Source organism: Megascapheus bottae, chromosome 15 (assembly GCF_031878675.1).
Source record: "Megascapheus bottae isolate mThoBot1 chromosome 15, mThoBot2.hap1, whole genome shotgun sequence".
Taxonomy (NCBI): Eukaryota; Metazoa; Chordata; class Mammalia; order Rodentia; family Geomyidae; genus Megascapheus; species Megascapheus bottae.
In genome coordinates, this window is record NC_143523.1 from 22,821,987 (window position 1) to 22,833,120 (window position 11,134).

The 11,134-nt window shown below is 43.5% G+C and overlaps 1 protein-coding gene across 1 annotated transcript; it reads left to right on the top strand.

Moving 5' to 3' along the window:
* Positions 1-1,323: 1,323 nt before the first annotated feature.
* Bloc1s2 (biogenesis of lysosomal organelles complex 1 subunit 2) lies at positions 1,324-9,292 on the top strand. The gene is made up of 5 exons (XM_090346912.1): positions 1,324-1,408; positions 1,689-1,805; positions 5,986-6,105; positions 6,950-7,054; positions 7,903-9,292. The coding sequence occupies exons 1-5, from the start codon at positions 1,354-1,356 to the stop codon at positions 7,932-7,934; spliced, it is 429 nt and encodes a 142-aa protein (XP_090203038.1). The 5' UTR covers positions 1,324-1,353; the 3' UTR covers positions 7,935-9,292.
* The last annotated feature ends 1,842 nt before the right edge of the window (positions 9,293-11,134 follow it).

An 11,134-nucleotide genomic window follows, 5' to 3' on the forward strand; every position in this document is an offset into this window, starting at 1 on the left:
TAAACTTGGGCCTGGAGTTTGGCCTAGTGGTATAGTGCTTGTCTAGCATGTTCTAAGACCGGGGTTTGATTCCTTGGTACCACATACATAAAAATGCCAGAGGTGGTGCTGTGGCTCAAGTGATAGAGCACTATCCTTGAGGAAAACACCTAAGGACAGTGCTCAGGCCCTGAGTTCAAGTCCCAGGACTGGAAAAAAAATAATGTTAAAATTCCTTCAAGAAAGACTGTATGGGCTTGACTCACGTGGTAAAATACTTGCTTAGCATCTTAGGGGCCCTGGGTTCAATCCCCGGTAACATACACAAGCTATAAAAATGAAGAGAATGAAGTGCTAGACTTTAATTTAAGAAACTGAGGTGGATGAGTTGGTATTAATCTAGGACATTGGGAAGAAGCATATTTAGGATCCAGTCAAGACTTAGAAAATAAGATTACCTGCAAACACAGGCCTGTGGTTCACAATGTAATCCTAGCTAGTTGGAAGATGGCGACCATCTCCTTTTCTGTTGGAAGCCAGGTGGGGCAAGAATTGGAGAGATCTCTTTTCCATCCCAATATAGAAAAGCTAGGGGCTGGGCGTTTGGCTTACTGGTAGAGTGCTTGCCTTGCGTTCACGGAAGACTGGGGTTTGATTCCTTGGTACCACATACATAGAAAAACCGGAAATGATGCTGTGGTTCAAGTGGCAGAGCGCTAGCCTTAAGGAAAAAGCTCAAGGACAGTGCTCAGGCCAAGTTCAAGCCCCAGGACTGGCCAAAAAAAAAAAAAAAAAAAGGAGATTTGCCTTCCTAGCTATCCAGGGAAGCTGAACTAGGAATGCCCTTGAAGCCCAACCTGAGGAGGAAAAGTGAGGTCCTATCTCAAATCAGAGCAGAATAGATTGGAGGCATGGCTCAAGTGGTGGGGCTCAAAGCCCAGTACTTCCAACAGGGGGTGGGGGGCGCAGAACGGCTCTATGCAAAAGCACGGATTTCTTAAACAATATTATGTGACTGACACCTGCCGGGTGCAGGGTGTATGCAGGGGAAGGCAGCCAGATTAATTGAACAGGCCAATCTGCGACAGATGATGCCAGACGCAGTGGCTGGTACAAATCGAGTGACAACTCCTCTATGTGGCTGCAGGGACAGAGGTGACCTCAGTCCCAGATGTTGTGACTCCCAGCAGCAGACTCATTTAGGATCATTGCTTCTCCATTTTGGTTTCGTACTTGAACTTGGTTAGAAACCATCCTTTGAGGCTTGATTCAAAGCCAGAAGCTCAGCGAGCCGACGCGGGGAAGGCGGGGCGGGCGCTCCCGGCGCGCATGCGCAGACGCCAGGGCCGGAAGCCACACACGGGGGGGCCGGGCATGGCGGCGGCCGCAGAGGGTGTCCCGGCGACGCGACCGGAGGAGCCGTCTCGAGGTACCCCGCGCGGATGGGCGTTCAGTGGCGGGCCAGGGGATGGGGGGTGTGGTGGCTGGGTCCGGCTGGTCGGAGAGGTTGCACCTGTGCGTCCTAGCAGGGCGACAGGAATGGCTGGGCCGTGAGCTCCCGCGTCCGGTGGGCGCGGGTGCGGCCGCGGTGCCGCTCATCACGGCAGACGGCCGGCGGGGTCGGCCGGGTGAGACGGGGAGAAGAAGCCGCCCGGGGTTGGGATGGAGCGCAGGGCTGGACGGCCGTACTCATTTCTCCTTGGGCCTAGACGATGTCGCCGTGGAGACTGCTGAAGAAGCCAAGGAGCCTGCGGAGGCTGACATCACCGAGCTCTGCCGGGACATGTTCTCCAAAATGGCCACATACCTGACAGGGGAGCTGACAGGTGAGGCCGGGTCTGCCTCGATCCCGGTAGGGCTGGGGTGTGGCCCTGCCCAGACCTCCGAGCTGATGGGGTGGCAGCATCAGCCCCACCTCCTCTCCCCTCCCCCTCCCCCACTCCCCAAGCCCTGACCTGGGGCCTCCTGGCATCTGAGGAAGGCGGGAGTGGGAAGCAAAGAGCCTCAGCCCTTCTCAGGAGAAGCTCACCAGCCACTCTCTGAAACACCTAAGAATACACACTTAATACAACTCTGCATGCAGGCCTCTGTAGCCATGAGAGGGGAAAAAAAACATCCAGCCATCGCATGCAGGGAATGTTTCCCTGGGAGTGGTATGTTTTGAGCTGGATTGTGAAGGGAGGAATAATAGAGATACAGTTAGTGATTGGAATGGAGTAAGCCAGCCCATTTGTTTGACCAGAACAGATGTGTTTAGTGGGGGGGGGGTGTGAAATTGAGAAATAGGGACAGGCCTGCAGATTTAAGGGGCTCTTAGGTTGCTCTCTGTTAGGATTTGGTGACAAATGTTTTGCGGTTAGTTTTTAGGCCAGCGTGTGTTTTTCCAAGTAGACACCTGACCTCTGTGGGGAGGAAAGTGAGAAAGTGAAGTCTGGTCCCAGGAAGCCTCTCATGAGCATTTACTATATTGTTTCACTTCCCCAGGAAATTGCTGTGAACAAGTTTGTGAACAAAAATCTATGAGAAAAAAAGTTGCAGAAGAGAAAGGGTCCCGTCCTGAGCCACTAATTTATTAGCCTGATCATTTGCATTTGAGCAAGAGAAACCATGTAACAAAATCTAGACTTTTTACTTTTCAACAAAGGCCAAATATTTGACAATAGTAATGGCCCTTCTTTTTCTTTCCTTTTTCTCTCTCTTTTTTTTTTTTCTTTCTTTCTTTCTTTTTTTTTTGTCCAATCCTGGGGCTTTAACTCAAGACCTGGGCACTGTCCTTGAGCTTTCTCAAGGCTAGAGCTTTGCCACTTGAGCCACAGCACCGTTTCCACTTTTTCTATGTACATGTGATACCCAGGAATTGAACCCCGGTCTTTGTGCATGCTAGGCAAGCACTATCCCACTAGGCTATGCTCCTGGCCCCGCTTTTTTATTTTGATATAGGGAATTACAGGCCTGCTTTTATTGGCCAAGTATATTAATACCCCAGGGTTTGTCTTTGTCTCTTTCAGTTCTGAAATAGAACTCAGGGCCTTGTGATAGTCGTAGGCATAAAGACTATACCCCTAATCATAATTCATCATTCCTGAGAGGCTAGATAATTGACTAAAGTGGAGCAAATACCTCCTGTAAAGAGACTATGTTAGTCGCAGTTCAGTTTGTTTCCACTATTCTGTTTTCTTCTTTTTATTAAGACCTAGTGTCTATTGCCCTTTAGCACTTTTCTCTTTTTTTTTTTTTTGCCAGCCCTGGGCTTGAGCTCAGGGCCTGAGCACTGTCCTTGGACTTTCTCAAGGCTAGAGCTCTACCACTTGAGCCTTAGCACCACTTCTGGCTTTTTTCTGTGTATGTGGTACCGCGGAATCGAACCCGGGTCTTCATGCATGCTAGGCAAGCACTTTAACCACTAGGCCAAACTCCCGGCCCTAGCACTTTTCTCTTAACTGTTGATTTTTTATTAGTTGTAGTATAGAAATCATTTTCTATATCAATGCCCTTTTTAAACTGGCAAAGTAAGTGTTAAGATCAGAGGAGACTACATGTTCCTAGAAATAAAAGGCAGCATGTTTCTTTGTGAAAGTGTGTAATTTTCTTATGAGTTTAATATCCAAGCACCTGACTTGTTTCACCCATTTATACTACCTGGCTGCCTTCTAAGTATTTGAGTGGATGATGCTTTTTTTTAAAAAATGCAGTATGGGGGCTGGGAGTTTGGCCTAGTGGTAGAGTTGCTTGCCTAGCATGCACGAAGACCCAGGTTCAATTCCTCGGTACTCCACATACATAGCAAAAAGCCGGAAGTGGTGCTGAGGCTCAAGTGGTAGAGTGCTAGCCTTGAGAAAATCCAAGGGCAGTGCTCAAGCCCTGAGCCCAAGCCCAGGACTGGCAAAAAAAAAAAAAAAATGCAGTTTGATAGTAGTGAGAATATGAGATACAGAGAAGAAAAAAAACCGACAAATGAGCAGTCATTCAGATAAAAAAGTAATGGTAGCTGAAGCCAAGTGCAGATGGAAAAAGAAATGGAAATCAGAATGAGTTCAAGAACAGTGTGGATATAGACTTTTGAGAACTTGAAGTAGGTTTTGAGCAGCCTGAGTTGTTTTTGAGAAAAGAGGAACCATGTTTAATGTGAGACTGTTTTCAGTTTTGGCCTCACTGCTTATAGATACTAGTCATCTGAGTAGATGACTTACATATATGACTCTAGTGCTTAAAGACAATCACAGCAGGATAAGCACATCTGAAAGAAAAATACCTCTTGGGAAGGTATGGAGACATTTAGAAGTCAAAGAGGTTGAGGCAGATTATGGTACTTGGATTGGCTTTTGCAAAAATTGAAATAGAAGCCATTTATTTCACTGTGGATGGGGAGACATGAAGGATATGAGAAGGCCACAGATGCTTTGGAAAATAATTGCAAAAAAATAGAATATACTGGGGTTGGGAATGTGACTTAGTGGTAGAGTGCTTGCCTACCATGCATGAAGCACTGGGTTCAATTCCTTAGTACCACATAAACAGAATAAACCAGAAGGGGCATTGTGTCTCAAAGGGTAGAGTGTTAACCTTGAGCAAAAAGAAGCTCAGGGACTGTACCCAGGCCCTGACTTCAAGCCCCAGTACTGGCATACAAACAAAAAAAGAATACATAGTGATAAATTAATTACTAAAAGGGTCAGGCTCTCATACATGTTATGAAATCCTTCAGATGATACGTTTTTATGCTGTAGAAATACCAGACCATTCTAGCTTTTTATCTGTTTTTTTTTTTGTTGTTGTTGTTTTGTTTTTTTGCCATTCCTGGGCTTACGCTCAGGGCCTGAGCACTGTCCTTGGACTTTCTCAAGGCTAGAACTCTACCACTTGAGCCTCAGCACCACCTCTGGCTTTTTTCTATGTATGTGGTACCAACGAATTGAATCCAGGTTTTTGTGTATGCTAGGCAAGCACTCTACCACTAGGCCAAACTCCTGGCCCTATCTGTTCTTTTTTAAGAAAAAAAAAAAAGATTTTGCTGGGTGTGGTGACTCATGTCTGTAATCCTAGCTACTCAGAAGGCTGAGATTTGAGGATCAAGGTTCAAAGCAGCCTGGGCACTAAAAAAGATGGTGATACTTTTATCTCCATTTAATCACTAGGAAAGGGGAAGTAGGGCTGTACCTCAATGGGTAGGGCGGTAGCTTTGAGCTGAAGAGCTCAGGGACAGTGTCCAGGCCCAGAGTTCAAGCCCCAAGACCCACCAAAAGCAGAGAAACATTTTTTTGCTGGTCCTGGGGCTTGAACTCAGGTCCTGGCACTATCCTTGAGCCTCTTTATGTTCTAGGCTAGTGCTATACCACTTCAGCCATAGCACCACTTTCCACTTTTTCTGAGTAGGTTATTGGAAAAAAAGAGTTTCATGGACTTTCCTGCCCAGGTTGACTTTGAACCACAATCCTCAGATCTCAGACTCCTGAGTAGCTAGGATTACAGGCGTGTTCCATACATGTGTGAGCTACAAGTACCTGGCTCTTCCCTTTTTTTAAGGCATGAGTTTACCATTTTCCAAGGAGATGAATTGTGAGTCAAAACCTTCTGCATTTTGTTTTGTTTTTGTTTAAATAGTTTTTCCATTGTTGCCTTAGTTTCTAATTAGTCATTCAGAGAATATAGGCTGAGAGGCTGAGTATAAACATTATAGGTTCAAAGTCTTGAACCTATAGGTGGGTGCTGGCAAGTCACCCTGAAATCCTGTCTACTCTTAAAACTGAAATATGACTGAGGATTGAGGCTGGCTGGGGATGGAAGGTCCGTGAGACTCTTACCTCCAGTTAATTATTAAAAAGTTAGGAAGTGGAGCTGTGGCTCAGGTAAATAGTAGAGTTAGCCTTGAGCAAAAGAGATCAGGGACATGTCCCAGGACTGGCAACAACAACAAAAAAGTCTTGAACTACTATTTGGACTAAAATTCCACTTTTCAATAATCTCAGACAAATATTAATGGCATTATATCCTCTGTTCATTTTAAAGCCACAAGTGAAGACTATAAGCTCCTGGAAAATATGAATAAACTAACCAGCTTGAAGTATCTTGAAATGAAAGATATTGCTATAAACATTAGTAGAAACTTAAAGGACTTAAACCAGAAATGTAAGTACTAATTTTTATCATTAAACATGTTTGTATTTAGTGTTCTTCTGTTCTTATTAAAAAGAGGGAGGTAGCATGGCACCCCTCAATTCTAGGGTTATCTTCTAAAAATGAATTATGCAGTAAAGTGAATTTCTTCCGTTTTGTAGATCAACATGTTTTGGTGTTATGTTTATTTCTGCTATTTGATCTTGAGTTTACCAGCTAATTCTTAGAAGGGCAGAGATGGTAAATTGATTTAACAACAAAATCCATGAAGGACAATAACTATCAAAACAAAATCAATAAACAGAAATGGTTAATTTGGAGTGATTGAAGATAGGGTCTGGAGTGTGGTCTAGTGGTAAAAGTGCTTGCCTAGCATGCACAAAGCCCTGGGTTTGATTCCTTGATACCACATATACAGAAAAAGCCAGAACTGGTGCTGTGGCTCAAGTGCTAGTATTCTAGCCTTGAGAAAGCTCAAGGACAGTGAGCAGGCCCTGAGTTCAAGCCCCTATAACTGGCAAAAAAAAAAAAAAAAAAAAGTGGCTGAATATATTTTTCTATTAACTTACAGTTGTATTCCTTACCATGGGATCATTTTTTCCTGTTATGAGCGTATTAAACTGAATAAGTAATTACAAGATTGGTTAAAGAATAATTTTTTTTAAGGAAAATTGGTATATAGGAGAGACTGATTAACCTAGCTGCTGACTCCCAACGCATCTGCTCTGTCCAGTGATGCTTCATGTTTCCCTCCTAGTCTATTTTTGGCATAGCTGGAGCAACACCAGCATTCTTACTGTCTGATCTTCTTTACATTTCTTGTTTAAGATATGTGACATGAATTTTCTTTGTAAAGATGCTGAACTGCAGCCTTATCTGGATCAGATCAACGCAATTGAGGAACAAGTAGCAGCTCTTGAGCAGGCAGCCTACAAGCTGGATGCTTATTCAAAAAAACTGGGTAACCATGTTTCCTTGTTTGATTTAATAGTCTTCCTTAGCTAGGCATGGTGATGCAGTCCTCAAATTGCAGCACTTGGGAGGCTGAGGTAGTCCAGCCTGGGCACACAGAGACCATGTCTCAAAACCAGAAACAATAGTGGGATGTGATGGCACATGCTGAAATCCTAGCTACTTCTTGGGACTACAGTTTGAGGCCAGAGCAGGCCAAAGAAGTTTGTAAGACTCCATGTCAGCCAACCAGGCTGGGCATGATAGTATTTGCCTGTTAAGGGAAAGCACCCTGGCTGGGCACATGCCTCATGCCTGTCACCCTAGCAACACCAGCAAGTCCAAGTTGGAAGATCACAAACCAGGCATAAAATGAGACCCTACCTGAAAATAAGCAGTACAAAACTCTCTATCACTTGAGCTATAGCTCTCACTTTGCTGCCTGGGTTGGCTTTTAACTGTAATCCTCAGATTTCAGCTTAATTTAATGGGTTTAAGTAATTTACTTACAAAGCTAAGCCATGTGTCGGTGGCTTACACTTATAATTCCAGCTACTCAGGAAGCTGAGATCTGAGAATCATAGTTCAAAGTCAGCTAGGACAAGAAAGTCCATGAGACTCTCCAATTAGCTACCCCCCCCCAATTAGATACACACACACCTGCCAAAAAAAAAAAAAACAAAACAACTGCAACTAGAGCTGTGGCTCAAATGGTAAATCAAAAAAGCTCAGAGACAGTGCGTAGGCCCTGAGTTCAAGCCCCAGGAGAGATGCATGCACTTGTGTACGCGTGCGCACATGCACACACACACAATTTAATTAATGTTCCCTTCTCTCATCCTCCCTGATCACCCACAGAAGCCAAGTACAAGAAGCTGGAAAAGCGATGAAAACTTTGGGATAAACTTTTTTTTTTTTAATGTGGAAAATGTTTTATGACATGAATCTGAGGCTCATAAACCACCCAAAGCTCCTCAGAAGAATCTATTAGTCATCCTAGGAACCTCCCAGTGGTGGATAAACTGGAAGACCGAGGCTGCTCCTGAATCTTCTTTGAATCAGTATCCTTCAGAAACTCCCACTTGCAACTTCTTATATTTTACTTGAATGCTTCATCATTCAGAACAGAGACTTTCAAAGTTCAGGATAAACCTGGGCTTGTCAGTACAAGCAAATGAGGACCTGTTTAGTCTGATAGGATTTGATTACTGTATTATTTTTCTCAAATGTCATATTCTTGAGTTCATTATTGTGTAAATAGTTGTTTTTTTCCATTAATGATGTTTGTTAACAATATTCTAAATTAAAAAGGGAAACGAAATAAATGTTTTTTTTTTCTTTTTAATTTATTTCCTTCTGTGGATCAGCAATTTTGCTTTTCTGTAACATTGTAAATGACAAAATCATGAAATAATTCCAAGTCAGGTCTTAAAGACAAGAAAAATGCTGGGCAGGCACCTGTGTCACACACCTATAAGCCTAGCTATTCAGGATGCTGAGATCTAAGGATTATGGTTCAGAACCAGCCTGGGCTAATTAGCCAGCAAAAAGCCAGAAGTAGAGCTGTGGTTCCAGTTTTAGAGTGTCAGCCTTGAGCAGAAAAAGCCAAGCAAGGTTCTAAGTTCAAAACCCAGTCCTGGCACCAAAAATAACACAAAAACCCAAACTCTGAGCAGAATCAGTGAAAGAAGTGTTAATAAGGGGCTGGGAGTTTAGCCTAGTGACAGATTGCTTACTTGCATGCATGAAGACCTGGGTTCGATTCCTCAGTACCACATACATAGAAAAAAGCCAGGAATGGAGCTGTGGCTCAAGTGGTAGAGCTCTAGCCTTGAGAAAGCCCTACAACAGTGCCTAGGCCCTGAGTTCAAGGCCCAGGACTGGCAAAAAAAAAAAAAAGTGTTAATAAGGATGGAATGTGCCCCTCTGGTCACTTCTGAATCAGATGTGTGATGTGTTCTTTTTTGGAAATGTGATAAAGACTTAGGTAAGGAGCTGATAGTTGACAATAATAAAGTGGTGTTTTTGTTTTTTTTTTTAACCAGTCCTGGACTTGAGCTCAGGGCCAGGGCACTGTCCTTGGGCTTTCTCAAAGCTAGAGCTCTACCATTTGAGCCTCAACATCTCTTCTGGCTTTTTTCTGTGTAGGTGGAACCGAGGAATTGAACCTGGGTCTTTGTACATGCTAGGCAAGTATTCTACCACTAGGCTAAACTGCTGGCCCAATAAAGTATTTTTTAAACATTTTTCTAGTTGTGTCTGGGAAGCTTTTGGGAACTCTTTCACACTACAGATATCAGAAGCTAGGAGTTACTGAACAACCAGTCCAGTTTGGAAGAAAATAATCTTATCCAAAGTAGGTTATTAGCAGGTACCAAGGTGACTGTAGTCCCCAGTTCCCATTACCAAAGAGTTTATTTCTGTGTCTGTCTTTTCCCATGTTGTATTCCAGATCACCACTGTTTATCCTTTCTTCTGGTCCTGTTTCATCTTAATTGTCTTTCAAACTTACCCTCATTGTTATTGCCATAGCAACCTTTCCAAAATTATTCCCTCTTTTAATCCTTTAGGGATTTCATGAATTTGTTGATAAAAGCTGTAATTCTTAATGTGTATTCAAAATTTCTATTGCAAAGATAACATAATTCCAAGATGAGTTTTCATGTCTTACCATTATTTCCTCATTTTGGAATTATTACCTATCCATATTGATTGGCAAACTTGTACATTCTTTAAGATTCAACTCTTGGATGCTAGTCCCAGAAGGTGCTGTATCATTTCAAAAGGTGGGAAATCTGCTTAGTTACCGGTGAAGTGGGGGCGGGGTGGGGGGAGGAAGCTCATCAAGATGTAGAAAGTAGGAAGTTTGTATTTCCTAAAAATACTATGAAATTGTGGGGAAAACCAGAGCTTTGTGATACTTTCTTGAACTTGTTTCATTTAATTTTGAATCACTTAGTGTCCCTTAGTTCTCCTAATCTCTCTCCTTTGTTTCCACTTATACACAATTTTCCTTCTGCAGATTTCCCCAACTCTTCAGAAAAGTTAACGTCTTGAAAAAGAAAACCAAAAACGACGGAAGATTTTGTTAAGAGAGCAGAAAGTGGCAGGATACTGATGGCTCACACCTAGAATCCTAGCTATTTAGGGGACTGAGATCTCAGGATGTTGGTTCAAAGCCAGTTAGAGCTGGAAAGGTCATGAGGCTCCTAAATCTCCAATAAACTAAACTGGATGTGGAGCTGTGGTTCAAGTTGTAGAGCACTAACCTAGGACCCTGCACAGGCCCTGAGTTCAAGCCCCAGTACACACACACACACACACACACACACACACACACACACACACACACACAAACACAGCTCAGGCCTGTAATCATAACTACTTTGGAAGCTGAGAGTTGAGGATGGTGGTTTAAAGCCAGCTGGGCAAAAAAGCCAATGAGACTCTTATCTCCAGTTAACCACTAAAAAAACAGTGTGGCTCAAAGTGGTAGAGTGTTAGAACAAAATGGAAGTGGTAACAATTCGTTTGTAGAAACAAGCTCCAGATGTAAAATCAGTCTAGGAGGATAAATGCAGACCTTTAAGTATGGATGCATATTAGGTGATGTTATTGGATTAATACTTTTTATGACAGACCATGGTCTTATAAGATGATGTCTTTTTCTTTTTTTGTGTGTGGGTCGTGTGGCTTGAACTCTGGGCCCAGGCACTGTCCCTGAGCTCTTCAGCTCAAGGCTACCACCCTACTCCTGAGCCACAGCCCCACTTCGTGTTTTCTAGTGATTAATTGGAAATAAGGGTCTCAGGTCCTTTTGTGCCCTGGCTGGCTTTGAACTTCAATCCTCAGATCTCAGCCTCCTGAGTAGCTAGCATTACGGGGTGAGCCACCATGCAAGGAGCAAAGTTACTAAGGTGATGGTGACACACTGCATCGAGGTGATGGCTAGTGTTATTTTTTGGGGGGAGTCTCTTGTTCTTTCGTGCCCATGCTGGCTTTGAACCGAGATCCTCAGCTCTCAGCCTCCTGAGTATCTAGGATTACAGGTGAGAGCCACCACGCCTGGCTATTGTAACATTTTGATAGG

Bases quoted from the DNA above. Each gene is read 5' to 3' on its own strand.
- Bloc1s2 (XM_090346912.1), top strand. From the start codon at position 1,354: ATGGCGGCGGCCGCAGAGGGTGTCCCGGCGACGCGACCGGAGGAGCCG. The intron at 1,806-5,985 runs GTGAGGCCGGGT...TTCATTTTAAAG, and splicing joins CCTGACAGGGGAGCTGACAG to CCACAAGTGAAGACTATAAG. The intron at 7,055-7,902 runs GTAACCATGTTT...GATCACCCACAG, and splicing joins TGCTTATTCAAAAAAACTGG to AAGCCAAGTACAAGAAGCTG.